Source organism: Arvicola amphibius, chromosome X, assembly GCF_903992535.2.
Source record: "Arvicola amphibius chromosome X, mArvAmp1.2, whole genome shotgun sequence".
Taxonomy (NCBI): Eukaryota; Metazoa; Chordata; class Mammalia; order Rodentia; family Cricetidae; genus Arvicola; species Arvicola amphibius.
The window spans coordinates 58801059-58815922 of NC_052065.1; the positions used below are offsets into that span (position 1 = coordinate 58801059).

Consider the following 14864-nt stretch of genomic DNA (forward strand, 5'->3'; position numbering starts at 1 on the left):
AGCAATACCCTTTAATAGCAAAAGGATTTAGTTCAAAAATCATGTTCTTTAGTCCTCAGGTATAAAGTAGTTCTTGAATCTTTGTTTACTTTCATTGTCTTGATACTTAAGATTACAGTGCACTTATCTATATGTCTGTTTGCTTTTATCTGACATGATAAAATTTGAGCTGTATGATTTTTGGCAGTAATCACCACAAGTGTGCTTCTGTATTCCCATTGATTCCTGTTAGGCAGTACATGGCCTTGATTTGTCCTGTTATTGCTGGTGTTCATTTTGATAATCTGGCTAACAGATCAAGCCACATAAGAGCTTCTAATTCTTTTGCCTCATTCTCCTATATGTCAGGCTTCCTTATCCTATTTATTTTTCAATAATTATTCCCCCTTCCTTTTCTCTTTAAGTGCATGGCCCCGTTCTCTCTCTCTCTCTCTCTCTCTCTCTCTCTCTCTCTCTCTCTCTCTCTCTCTCTCTCTCTCTCTCTCTCTCTCACCAGCGCATAATATGTAAATAGAACCTGCTGAGTCTATTTAGTGTTGCTTTATATATGATTTCAGGACTGACCACTTGGTATGGATAACCAATTAAGGGGATCATCCCTGGGAAAGACTTATTCATCTCTCAGCAGTCGTTAACTGACTGTAGTTCTTTGTGTAAGAGTGGGGCCCTATGAGTTTTCTCCCTTCCGTGTTAACATGTCTGTTGGTATTGTCCTTCTTCGGGTCTTGTTTAGGCATCTATACTGTTGACGTATTGTAGGAGAAGCCTTTCTGCCTTTTCTAGGTGATACAATCTCACAGCAGAGTTACTGCTCCTCTGGCTTTTAGAATCTTGGGTCTGCACCCTTGTCTGCCATGTTCCCTGGCCTTAGGTGGAGGATTTGTGTTGTGTATATACCCACTGGGGCTCAGCACCCCATGATGAGGTGTCTCTGTATTTTGACTAGTTATAGTTTCTCGTAATGGTCTCTATCCTTTGCAAAGAGAAGCTTCTCCAAAGTGTGAGGACCTCTCTTATCTGTGGGTAGAAGGATAAGTATTTAGAATGCAATTTGAAATTATACTTGTTTAGTAAAGTAGCTTTAGTAGGTTCTACAAGATCCATGCCTCACTAGCCTTGGGTAGTTGGCTAGGTTTCAAGTATTAGGCATGATTTTCTTCCTGTTGCGGGGGCCTTAGCACCAAAATATGAGTGTCACTTGTTGAACCTTTAGGGATATCAGGTTAATGCTGGCCATTGTGGTTCATAAGCTTCACAGCTAGGCAGGACTATTGGTTATTTCACTTGCTCGGCAGTTTGCATAGCACCTTCCTATGCTATGAAAGCTAGTTTCCAGGGAGGAGGCTTTCAGGTCAGATCCATTGTAGATCCTCCAAGTCCAGTGTCCAAAGTGCATGGTGTCTTGAGCAATAGGGATTTAACCTTCAGCCTCTGGAATGTAATAGTAGTAGCCTGTATTGTACTGGGAGTTTCTTGTCTCCTCTTACCTACAACTTGAAAGGAGGTTTTTCATGTCTAGTACTAGGGTTTTGTTAGATAATCTTTGACTCTTGAAGGGGAGCATTGCCAATCCAAATGGTATAAGTTCGTTTAAACTATATATGCATATACATACACTTATATGTACTATTTCTAAGTAATAAAAATAGTATGATTTCTTATGGCATTTTCAAACATCCTTAGTGTTATTTGTCCCTCTATCCTCCCTCTCCTGTATTGTCCTCTCTGGCTTCTTTGCAATTAAAGCCCCACCCTTATTTTCCTCTTTTCCCTTCATATCACATATATCCTGCTATTTGTTTTGAAACAGAATCTCATCGAGTGCATGCTGGCTTTGAATTCATTCTGTAATGCAATAGAGACTAGCTGTTAGCTCCTAATTTTACGTACCAGCCTCAGTTCCCCCACTTTCTCCCCCCACCTCTCCCCATCTTACCCCCCATTCACTCCTTGGAGTGGGTAAGGCCTCTCTTGGGGAGTCAAAGTCTGGCATACCAAGTTGAGGCAGGATCAAGCCCCTCTCCGCCTGTATCAAAGCTGAGGAAGGTATCCCTCCATAGCGAATGGTCTCCAAAAAACCGGTTCATGCACCCAGGATACATCCTGATCCCACTGCCAGCCCTCCCAACAGATCAAGCCACATAAGAGCTTCTAATTCTTTTGCCTCTTTCTCCTATATGTCAGGCTTACGGGCCTGAGTCACCATGCCCAGCTACCACCCCTGTTTTCTTTAGTCATTTCTGAAACATTTTTTTAGACTCTTCACTAGCTGGTCATTTTCCACAAATGCACTTCCATAGTTTAGTAAAAGTACAGTAGTTGTACTTTTTATTTATCTATTTTTTATTATTTTAAATTGTGTGTGTGTCTGTCTCTTCTACCTGCCTGCCTGCCTGCTTGCCTTTCTCTCGGTGTGTGAGTTTGTGCACATGAGTCCAGGTGTCCATAGAGGCCAGAAGTGTCAGATTCCTCTGGCGCTGGTTGTGAGCCACCTGAAATGAGTGCTTGGGAGTTGAACTCAGGTCATCTGGAAGAACGGTGCATTCTCTTAACCACAGAGCCATTCCTTCAGCCCCTTCTTTTGTATTCTTACCCTGGGAAATATGAGGAGTAAACTGTATTATTTGAAGACAATTGGCAAGTATAAAGTGATTCAGATACGTAGCACAAATAATAAAAACCCAGAGACATATATTGGGGTTCAACTTGAAGACCAGAAAAGCAAAGCAGCCAGCCACTAGAGAGCTCTTACCTCTATAAAATCTTTAGACTGAAGGAGAATGAGTTCTTGTCTCATCCAGCCTTATATTCCTCTCTAGTGCTGGGATTAAAGGTGTGCACCACCACCTCCTGGCCTCTATGGCTAACTAGTGTGGCTGCTGGGATTAAAGGTGTGTGCAACCACTGCCTGACCTATATGGCTGACTAGTGTGACTGTTTTGCATTCTGATCTTCAGGGAAGCTTTATTTATTAAAATACAAATGAATATATGAACACAGATATACATGTGTTTAACACCATCCTTAATGGCAAGAACAAATCTTGTTTTTTTATATTCAGCTCAGTAGTATCCCCTTATACTCTGGACTCCTGGTATCAGAGTCTTGAGTGTTTTTGACACAGTACTAAAACTTGTTTTCCCAAGATGTTGTTGCTTATCAGCATTTGTGATATTGTAGAAAGTTATAGGGTGTTATATCCTGCCCCACAGTCATCAGATTATAGGAGCAATATATTAGAAACTTCCGATTATAGGTTAAGAGCTTAGAGTAGAAAGATCTCTCCTTTCACTCCCCTCTCTTCCTCTCCTCTCCTCTTCTGACAGGGTCTAGTTTGCCTGGAACTTGTTGTGTAGACCAGGCTGGCTTAAAATCCACAGAAATCTGCCTGCTTTTGCCTTTCAAGTGCTGAGATTCAAGGTGTTGAACTACCACACCAGAAAATATTTTTTTAAAACTTCAGAGTTATCACTTAAATTGGCCTACTTTTTTTTCCAAATTTAAAGATTCTTTTCATTTTCTATTTTTAGGTTTTAAAAAGTTGTGGGGTTTGTGGGTTTGTTTGCTTGCTTTTTATGTATGGACGTTTTTGCCTGGATGCATGTTTGTATACCACATAACTTGCAGCGTCTGGAGAGGCCAGAAGAGGGCATTGGATTTCCTGAGACTGGAGTTTCTGATAGTTGTAAGCCACCATGTGTGTGCTGAGAATCAAACCCGGGTCCTCTAGAAAGAAGAGCAGCCAGTACTTACAACTGCTGAGCCAACTTTCCAGCCCCAAGATTTTTCATTTTAGACTCCAAAATTATCTGGGTAAAAAGTAAATGATAGCTTTGACAAAAATATAATGGTTGTTTTAACAGAGTTGCCTTTAGACTGTGTCTAATCCTCTCATAAGGGATGGCTTTCTGAGGTATTTATTAGATGTTGAAGTAAATTTGAATTTATAGTTTCTTTAGCTACTACTTTATACTAAATTAGTGAGTTATAATTTAATGTGTGAATAACCCATGGATTATCTAATTGTTTCTTTTAAAAAATATTGTTGTAGTTATAGCTGGAATTATCTGCTTCCAGTTTCAGTCAAAACTCAAAATTTGTGGTATAAAGGAAATGTACAAGTAGTATTCTGTATTCTCTGGCAATGCAGAAAATAAAAATAGATGTAGAAAATAATACTTGAACTAAGCTCAAACAGGCATATATCTTATCTGTCTTTCTGCAAATGATACAGATTATATAGGCAATAGGAAATACAGCCACTATTCCATGATGCATCCCATTAATAATTTAAAAGTTGTTTACCATCCTATTAGTCACAATCATCACAATGTGAATTTATAGCCTTTTGATCTTTTCCTGTATTTTTATTTACACTTAAATTACTTTTAACCTGCTATTTAAACCTCTTTTTTTCAGTTCATTATATCATGGACTTTTTAAAAAAACATTTCTGCCTTCTTTTGGAGACAAGAGTATTCCTGTGTAACTCAATCTGGTCCTGAATTTTTTTTTTTTTTTGAAACAAGGTCTCTTTGTTTTACCCTGACTGGCCTACAATTCACTATCCCTGTGTAGATCTGGATAGCCTCAAACTCAGAGATCCTCCTGTCTCTGTCTCCAGCATACTGGGATTAAAAATGTGTTCTATCATACCTAGCTTGGCTGTGAACTCTTCAAAGTGCTGACATTAACAGAAAAGCTTTACCAGGCCTGGCTCATGAGCATCTATAAATGGATTATTCCTTATTAATAGTCTATAAAAGCAAAAGATAAATATGACATTTAATCATACTTAAATGCCATTTCTGCGTGGATCCTGACAATATGGTCTGAGTATGTTCAGATAGTTCGGAGAGAGATTTTTCATCAGTTGTAAAAAAAAAAAAAGTTGCTGCTTTTCAAATTCTCTCCCTATCCCATATCTTTCTCTTTTTTAAAAGATTTATTTCTTTTTATTTTATGTGTATGGCTGTTTTGATTTCTTGTATGTTTGTGCACCACATGTACGGCTGCTGTTCACAGAAGCCAGACGAAGGCATCAGGTTCCCTGGAACTGGAGTTGCAGACAGTTATAGCTACCATGTGGGTGCTGGGAATCAAACCTGAGTCCTCTGGAAGAGCAGCCACTCTCTTAACCACTGACCCATCTCTCCAGCCCCAGTCCCAACTCTTAATCCTGTCACAGCCACCTGCATTCTGGGATACAAGAATGTGCTTTGATACATAGCTGCTGAGACTTCTCTTTACTTTTTACTTTCCATAATTTAGAATTGTTCGAAATAGGGAGTATAAATCCTCAAGAATAAATCTTTGAAAGGCTTTTACCATGACTTGGCTACCTTTATTATCTTAGTCACATCTGTGTTTTTTTAAGGTTTATTTATTATGTATACAGTGTTCTGCCTGCATACCTACACACCAAAAGAGGGCACCAGATCTCATTATGGATGGTTGTGAGACACCCTATGGTGGCTGGGAATTGAACTCAGGGCTATTAAGTACTCTTAACCTCTGATCCATCTCTTCAGCCCCCACATCAGTATTTGACTTCCTTCCTTTTAAGGACTTTCAAAAGGTGGTGCAGTTTGAGGCCAATAATTTTCTTTACTTTTCTTGAGTAACATAAAATTATAGAACCCACAGTACTTTTCTTTGTAGCTGCTATTAAAGGATTCTGTCTTAAGAAAGCAACTGCCATCCATACGGCTTCTATTTTTCCAGGATACAATGCAACTGTCCTGGCCTATGGGCAGACTGGTTCTGGAAAAACCTATTCAATGGGAGGTGCATACACTGCAGAGCAAGAACATGAATCAACTATTGGGGTCATTCCCAGGGTAATACAGCTTCTCTTCAAAGAAATTAATAAAAAGAGTGACTTTGAATTTACTCTGAAAGTGTCTTACTTGGAGGTAAGTGATTTATCTCGTTATTCAGAATTCAAGATTATCTTTGAGTAGAAAAATACATTGAAATGAGATTTTTCCTGGCGTGTCTCAAATTAGTAAATTGAATTTTTAGTAAATTGCATTTTAATAAATTGATAGCAAAAACTTACTTTCTCAGTTGGATCTGGACCCAACCCAGTTTTTTTCTTAATTAGAATTAATCTGTTTAATCTGATTGTTATAAGAGTTGGCACTGCCATACAAAAATATATAGAAATTCTTTAATTTTAGTTTGGCTTGTATCACTGATTCCCTGTGGAGTATGCAGAAAAGTGCTCCATTTCAGTTTACTGCTGAGGCTTGAGTTACAATGCTGCTGCTTCATGAAGAATGTTATTAAAAATCAGGCAAAATATTATGCCATGTAAGTAGATGCTTATTGAGCATCTACTATGTGCCAGACCCTGATCTGGGTACTCAGATAGATAATGTACATGGGAGATATCAGTGGACTAACAGATTTTAAAGACCCTGTCCTTAAAGGAACCTGAATTGTAGTGTATATCAGTATAAAATTGATTGGCCAATTGTATCTAACCTCATGATACCCAAAGGCATAAGGCATATTTAGAGAATTTGGCTTCTGAGAAGCTAGTTTATTGGTTCTACTGCAGTGATGCAGTGATAGCTTTGAGGAATAAGAATTAAACTTGCAAAATTTATGCATGTTAATTGTAAATTGTATGTAAATAGTTCATCCTGATGTCGAGTTGTTATATATTATCAGATATAAGATATAAAATTAGGGGGTTAAAGATGATTACAGTTACCCCTTATTTTCTAAAGATTTGTTTTATTTGTGTGTGTGTGTGTGTGTGTGTGTGTTTGCATGTATATGGGTATGTGCACATGTGAGTGCAGGTTCCCGACAAGGCTAGAGACAAAGAATACCCTGGAGCTGGAATTACAGGCAGTTGTGAGATGCTTAACATGGGTGCTAGGGACTAAATGTGGGTCCTCTACAACAATAGTACACTCTTAACCACTGAGCCATTTCTCCAACCCCATCTAGCTTTGCCTTCTTGAGTTTTGATTGATTCAGCCTTGGTCAAGGTAATTAAATATAGAAATGATTTGAGAAACTAGTGTGTTAAAAATGACATCAGTAATAACAGTAAATAGTAAATAAGTGTAGAGCTCATCATGTATGAAACATTCTCTTAAGTACTTAAGTTTTACTGTTTTATTGAAGCATTAGTTTCAGCTCTTCCCTTGCTCCCAACTTCCACCCTTCCTCATCATAAGCAACCATTGTTCACATTTTTGATGGAGGAGGGTCATCTGTATATCTGTTGTTTCATTGGTTAATTAATAAAGAAAACTGCTTGGCCTGATAGGTCAGAACATAGGTAGGCAGAGTAGACAGAACAGAATTGTGGGAGAAAGCAAGCAGAGTCAGGCAGACGCTTCAGGCAGTCGCCATAGGCAGTCGCCATGCCTCTCCTCTCCCAGACAGACGCAGGTTACGATCTCTCCTGGTAAGCGACCACCTCAGATTACTAAATATGGGTTAGTCAAGATGTGAGAATTAGCCAATAAGAGGCTGAAACTAATGGGCCAAGCAGTGTTTAAATGAATACAGTTTCCGTGTAATTATTTCGGGTGTAAAGCTAGCCGGGTGGCGGGACGCAGCCCCGCCACTCCATCTACACATTTTAACTGGTAAAGTGATGCTGTTGTGGTAGCAGTAAGGAACTGAATTTGGAGGCTGGAGAGATGTCTCAGTGGTTAAAAACACATGCTGTTCTTGGGGAGTACCCTGGGTTCAGTTCCTCCAGCTCTAGGGGATCAGATGCTCCTGGCCTTCACAGGCACCTGTATTAACATGCTCATGCCCCCATACATACAGACATACACATAATTAAAATACAAATCAATCATTTTTGTAATAGAACTGAATTTGAACACCCATATACTAACTTTTCTTGTGCCTGTTATTTCCAAGAGACTTTATCTTAAAAGCAGTATTAATTTTGTTATAATATATGAATTTAATATGAAGTTAATACATATAAAGCCCTTTTTCTTCTCCCCTTTATCTTTTCCTCTGCTCTAATCCCTTCCTTCTTTTCCCCCTCCCCTCTTCCGTCTCCTTCTCCTCCCTTTCCTCCTCTCCTCCTTTCCTTTTCCCCTCTTCTGTTTTCCTCCCCTCCAGTCTTCTATCTTCACCCCTCCTGTCTCTATTCTTTCCTCCTCGCCTCTCTTTCTCCTCTACTTTGTTTTTCCTTTGTATCTTTCGTTTGCGGTGTTAGGGCCTTGTGAATGGTAGTCAAGGGAAGAGCTCTACTACAGACCTATACCCACAGCCATTAAAGGCTTTAATATTTTCCAATCCTTCCTTCCTTCCTTCCTTCCTTCCTTCCTTCCTTCCTTCCTTCCTTCCTTCCTTCCTTCCTTCCTATTTATCATGTGTAAAAACATATTTCTTTTTTTAAAAATATATATATACAGTATTCTTAAAAATTACTTATGATCGTGCAACCCACAGAGATGGCCATTGTTAACATATTTTACCACTTTCTTTCAACAATATCAGATTTACAATGAAGAAATTTTGGACCTTTTATGTCCATCTCGTGAGAAAACTCAAATAAATATTCGGGAGGATCCCAAAGAAGGCATAAAGGTGTGTTTTTCTTTTTTCCTTTCTTTCTGTGATGTTATTACAAATGTTGGTAAGTAATAAAGGTCACATCCCTTTTTTGCCACTGTGGTTTTTTTCGGTGATTGACAACATCTTAGTCTTTCAGGTTTTGTTTGGCCCTAATTCATTTAGATAAGCTAGAATTGCTAGAGGAGTGCTCTTGTGAGAAGAAATTAAAGGAAGATTTATATCCAGCACCATCACTTTCTTCTTGAAGGATGTAGAAGCAATTAAACATTGTTTACAGCGTTCTGAGTGTAAGCCCTTTAGTATGGTAGCCACTTGCTACAAGAAGGTATTTAACTTGTAATTAATTAAAATTGAATAATCTGTTCCTTAGGTACACTAACCACATATTCAGGGGTCACTTTTCTGTGCTGCTTCTGACTACTTTGTTGTTGAGCACAGATATGTAAGATAGCCATGATCGTAGAAAATTCTACTGGGCATCACCACCAGACACTATACTGGGCTCTGGAATGATTTTTAAAAGTAGAAAATTAAATACAGCAATTTAGAGTATATAGCCACATAGGGAAATGATCACTTATCTGAGAACTTTGGTCACATGGTCTAGATGCAGTGCTTGAGTATTCAGAACTAGAAGAATCAGAGGCTGCAAGTGGATGACATTGAGTAAAACAGGCTTGGGGAAGTGTGGGAAATTGTAGCTTATCTATCTTTTTTGCTTGCTCATCACAAAGAACAGAGAGTGACTATTTAAGGTGTAGCAAAGACTAGTTGCCAGTCCTTCTGAGTCTTTTTTCCTGTTATCCAGGTATTAAAGCCACACTTGAAATATACTAGGCCTGGTAAGTTTGAAATATACAGAAGGATAACAAAGATAAGAAATCTGGGCAAAATATATCACCAGGAAGAATATGGGTGCTGAACTACCTCTTGACTATGTCTTAAGATCTTTTATGTGCCCCACATGAAGACAGGGCAGACATTGTGTGAGGCAAGATATGTGATTCAAAAAAAAATGTGTTCCTGGCACAAATTGGTCTAAGAACAAGTTTTTACACATTTTCCAGATAGCATTTAAGAAACAAACAGGAGGTCTGTTGAGATGGCCCAACAGGTAAAAATGCTTCCCACCAAGCCTGGTAACTGTTTGAGCCCTGGGGCCCACAAGGTGGAGGTAGTTGTCGTCTGACCTCTGTGCATGTACTTTGGCAGCAGATGTACTGTTGTAGCAGCTGTATGTGTACACATACACTTCCACAGAGCTTGCATAAAAAGACTTTATAGTAGGGAGTAACATAGCAGGAAAGTAAAAGAAGCCTAGACCGGTCTGTCTAGGATAGGAAACTTGGACTGGGAAGTGAAAAGAACTGTGTTAGGAAAAGATTATGAAGCCAGCTTAGACAACTTAGTTTTTCCCCAGCATCCACTAACAGTACATAATTATATAAAACTTCTGAAGGAAGCACTGCCCTGGTTACTTATACTGGGCTTTTAGTCTTATGTGTGTATCTGTCCAACTTTGTTGCTCTTGGAACTTCAGAGAGAATTTCAAAGTGGCTTTGTATCCACCTCATCTAGAATAAGGGTTAGTAGTGTGCTGACATTTTTTTTTTTTGGTTTTTCGAGACAGGGTTTCCCTGTAGTTTCTAGAGCCTGTCCTGGAACTAGCTCTTGTAGACCAGGCTGGCCTCGAACTCAGAGATCCGCCTGCCTCTGCCTCCCGAGTGCTGGGATTAAAGGCGTGCGCCACCACCGCCCAGCTGTGCTGACATTTTAGGAAGGCTGACTGGAAATGAAAATAAACTCAATGGGAGAAAGACTAGGGTGATGAAGATGCAATTGGGGAAATTATTGCCTTGTGTTTTTCACATGAGGTAATACTAGTGTGGATGTGATTTTTTAAAAAAAAGAAGTAGCTGATTCCCAATAATATCTGAGTTGGTGATACATGGGATATGAAGGAGTAAGAGGAATTGACAGTGATTTGAAGTTTTGAGACTATGAGGGTGGAGCTGTTAATAGAAATGAGACATAGTAAGGAGAATTGATATTGGTGGAAGGAAGCAAGATGAATTTTGTTTATAATGTACTGATTCCAAAGGATAAGTAGTCAGCAGCTAGAAATAAAGGAGAAGAAATTGGAGTCACAGATACCAATTTAGGAATACACTCATAGTATACTAAGGCTAGCAGGAACCTCATGAATAATACAGTCCTATCAGCCCTACCCCAAAGCTCCAAGAGAGTTTGACTTGTATAAGTTCCCTCAGGTAGTTAAGGACCATGCCTAAAGCGTGATGTTTGTGGCTTCCTAAGCCAGTGAAAACTGCCATGCTGTTTTCTCTAGGAGAAAATGGAGTATGAAATGGATTGGAGGTACAGGAAGGAACAGAGTCATGTGGAGGAGAAAATAGCAAAGAGAAATGCCATTGTAATTTATATTGTACTTGATCTCTTTTGGAGCAAATGTTGACTATTTACCCTCCAAGGTTTAGAGACCTTCTCTAACTCCAGCACTATATCTAGTACCCTTTTTCTCAACTTTATAGGTAAGATTGTAGACTTTCATCATATAGTTCCCTATTAAAAGTTCTTCATTTTTACAGCCTTGCATATAATGATATTCTCCTGGAACAGGAAGGCATTTTCCATTCTCTAATCCCTGTACGTCTATTCAAGAATTAAAAGAATGAATCAAGGAACCTTTTTTTTTTCCTCTTGAAATTAGATTGTGGGACTCACGGAGAAGACTGTGCTAGTTGCTTCGGATACTGTTGACTGTCTAGAGCAGGGTAACAACTCCAGGACTGTGGCCTCCACAGCTATGAATTCCCAGTCATCTCGATCTCATGCCATCTTTACCATCTCCATAGAACAAAGAAAGAAAAATGACAAGTAAGTTAGAGCATCACAGTTGTCATGTGCTCTGAAGGCTGAATGTCAGGTGGCTGTTTCCATTGATTTGACATTTAGACGTTATAATGATGAGCATTAATGACTGCTGGAGCTACTTTTACTGTCTTGAAAGAAGTAAGAGCTAGCCAATCAGCTTTGATAACTCGGCTACTTTCAAGCTTATGTATTGTTTTCACTGTGTCTTCCTGTTATCATCACAGAAACAGCAATTTTCGTTCCAAGCTGCATCTTGTAGACCTTGCAGGCTCGGAGAGACAGAAGAAAACCAAGGCTGAAGGAGATCGTCTGAAAGAGGGTGAGACAATTAAGGTCATAGCTCTTGAAGACATGCATCCTGTTGTTGGTATTGTTGGTATTATGAAAGGACTATTTCAGTTTACCTTCTAAATAATATCTACAGTTCAAATTTGAGATTACTTTCAGAAATGGTGAAAAATTATTTCTTTCTCTTGTAGTGATTCACAAATTCAGGTATGAAATTTGAACCTCTCCCTTGGTTTGATTTCATCTGCTCCAGTAAATTTTAGGTTTATCTTCACCCACATATAACTAAAATATTCCAGTTCTATCGTTACAAGTATCTGCTGTCCCTTACAGATGTTGCCATGTGTAAACCTTATCAACATGGTTTCCATCTTTGTTCAAGTTGTTGACTAGAGAAGTGTGAAAGCTGATGCTATTGGAAACCATCTAGTATGACAGTGACCCAGTGACATACACGAACTATCTCTTCGGCATCCATCTTTCATTTCTGAATGAGTTTTATACACGCTCTGATTGTTTGCTATTCATACTTTGGATTTTAGCCTTTGTAATATAATTTCGAAGGTCTCATACCCCTACCTTCCTTTTCTTTTTTCAGGTGTTTAGTTCCAGGTTGTTTTCTTTGGGAGATTTACATAATTGAGACATAATTCAACATATTATATTTAAAATTGCATGTCAGTTGATTTAGTGTGTCCACAGAACAGTGCAGGCATCACCACAACCTCATCTCAGAATCTTTTATCATCTTGAAGAAAAGCATCACAACCTGTTAGTACCCATCCCCCATTCCCATTTATCCTTAGATGAAATATAGTACCTTTGTGACTGATTTCTTTAACTTAGTGTAAGATTTGCAAGGTAAGCACATGTAGCATATTAATCAGTACTCATTCTTTTTTTTGGTTTTTCGAGACAGGGTTTCCCTGTAGTTTCTAGAGCCTGTCCTGGAGCTAGCTCTTGTCAACCAGGCTGGCCTCGAACTCAGAGATCCGCCTGCCTCTGCCTCCTGAGTGCTGGGATTAAAGGCGTGCGCCACCACCGCCCAGCCCAGTACTCATTCTTTTTATTGCTGAATAAAATTCAGCTTTATGGATATACCACATTTTGTCCTTTCATCAGTTATCAAATGATAGCTGTTATAAATATTTTTCTCAAAGCCTCTATATATAAGTTTTCAAACAGACAGTTTGTTTTTAAGACAAAATCTTGCTCTCTATTTTTAACTCACATGGAATTCACTATATATAGATTAGGTCAGAATCTCATCCATCTGCCTCTGCCTCCTGAGTGCTGAAAGTAAAGGTATGCACCACTATGCCTGACCCCAGACAAACTTTTAAATATATCTTGAGAATATACATAGGAATGGAATTGCTGGGTTATTTGTTAACTCCATTTTAACTTTCTTTTTTGTAAAGTTATGAGTAGTGTACCCTTTTTAAAACATGTAACTGAGTGAATATTAATTGTTTATAAGGAGTTCTTAGCCTTCACCAAAATAAATTTTAAGTTATATTTATTCTTCCCCCAAAGAAATTAATATTCATTAGCAGCCACTCCCTATTACTTATTAATCCTCTCCCTCTACAAATTTGACTCTTTGGAGCTTTTCATATAGAAGGAATTATGTAGTTATGTGCCCATTTTTCATTAACTTCTTTTTTTTTTGAACCAGTGCTAGGGATTGAACCTAGGTTCTCGTGCATGCTAATCCCGAGTGCCTCGGCCCTTATTGACTGTTTTTCTCAAAACATGTTTTCCTAGTTCATCCATGTAGCATGTATCAATGCTTCATTCCTTTTCATTGAAAATTATTATTTCACACATCTATTTATTTGTGTCTATGGTGTTCTGCCTACATGTATTCCTGCAGGCCAGAAGAGGGCGCCAGATCTCATTACAGGTGGTTGTGAGCCACCATGTGGTTGCTGGGAATTGAACTCAGGACCTCTAGAAGAGCAGTCAGTGCTCTTAACCTCTGAGCCATCTCTCCGGCCCTATTTCACACATTTTATTGATGTATTCTTCCCTTGACAGATGTTTGAGTGGTTTCGAGTTTTTGTTTGCTTTTTGGTTACTATGAATAATGCTGCTATGAATTTTTTTCAACCAGGTTTCATGTAACCCAGTCTGCCCTTGAACTTTTGAGCTTCTTGCCTCCACCTCCCATTTGCTGGGATTACGCGCATGTGTTACCATATTGATTTTGAATATTTGTACACAAATTTTTCTTAAAGATATATGTTTTCATTTCTCTTTGGTATATGTATATAAGAATAGAATTGCTGGCCTGGTACTTGCTATGCACACCAGGCTGACCTTGAACACAGAGCATTTCTCCTGTCTGCCTCCTGAGGGCTAGGATTAAAGGCGTGTACCACCATACCAGGTATTTACATCTTTTCAATTCTTGCCCTCCTAGTAGGTATAAAATAATTTCTCATTGTGGTTTTCATCTGTATTTAATTGATGGCTAAATATGTTGAACATTGTTTCATGTACTCATTGATAATTTGTATATCCTCTTGGGGAAAATGATCATTTATTTATGTCTGATACATTTCAGTTAATTTTTGTATGTTATGTTAATATTATTTCCTCATTTCCAATCTGTTGCATGTGCATATCTAGATATCCAGTATTATTTATTTGAAGACTATTCTTTTCCCACTAAATCTCATTGATCTCCCTGTAAGAAGTAGACTATTCTGTAGATCTATGTCTCTGTGTTTTCATCAGTGCCTACCTGTCTTGGTTACTGTAATTTTGTAGTAAATTTTGAAGTTGAGAAAAGCGATGCCTCTAACAGTTTTTTTTTTTTTTTCGAGATTTGTATTGGTTATTCATGGTTCTTTAAATTTTCATTGCAATTTGAGGATCAGCCTGATTGATTTCTGCAAAGAAGCAAACAGGAATTTTCAGAGGTATTGCATACAATAAGCAGGTCTGTTTGGAGAGCATTGCTCCTTCAGCCATGTTCAGATTATAGTCAGGAACACTGTCCTTTTTCCTTTTTATCTTTTAATGAGCTTTAAATTTTTTGAAGTATTTAATGCTTCTGTTAATTTTATTTCTAAATATTATTTCAGCACTATTAAATTGAAGTTTTCTTAATT

At 38.4% G+C, this 14864-nt stretch overlaps 1 protein-coding gene across 1 annotated transcript in view; it reads left to right on the forward strand.

The window, feature by feature from the left end:
• Positions 1–14864, forward strand: part of Kif4a (kinesin family member 4A) — a 112455-nt gene that overhangs the window by 4654 nt on the left and 92937 nt on the right. The window contains exons 4-7 of the mRNA XM_038316803.1: positions 5725–5915; positions 8488–8577; positions 11294–11460; positions 11682–11776. Of these exons, the coding sequence (XP_038172731.1) occupies positions 5725–5915; positions 8488–8577; positions 11294–11460; positions 11682–11776 (543 nt within the window). The remainder of the gene's footprint in view (positions 1–5724; positions 5916–8487; positions 8578–11293; positions 11461–11681; positions 11777–14864) is intronic.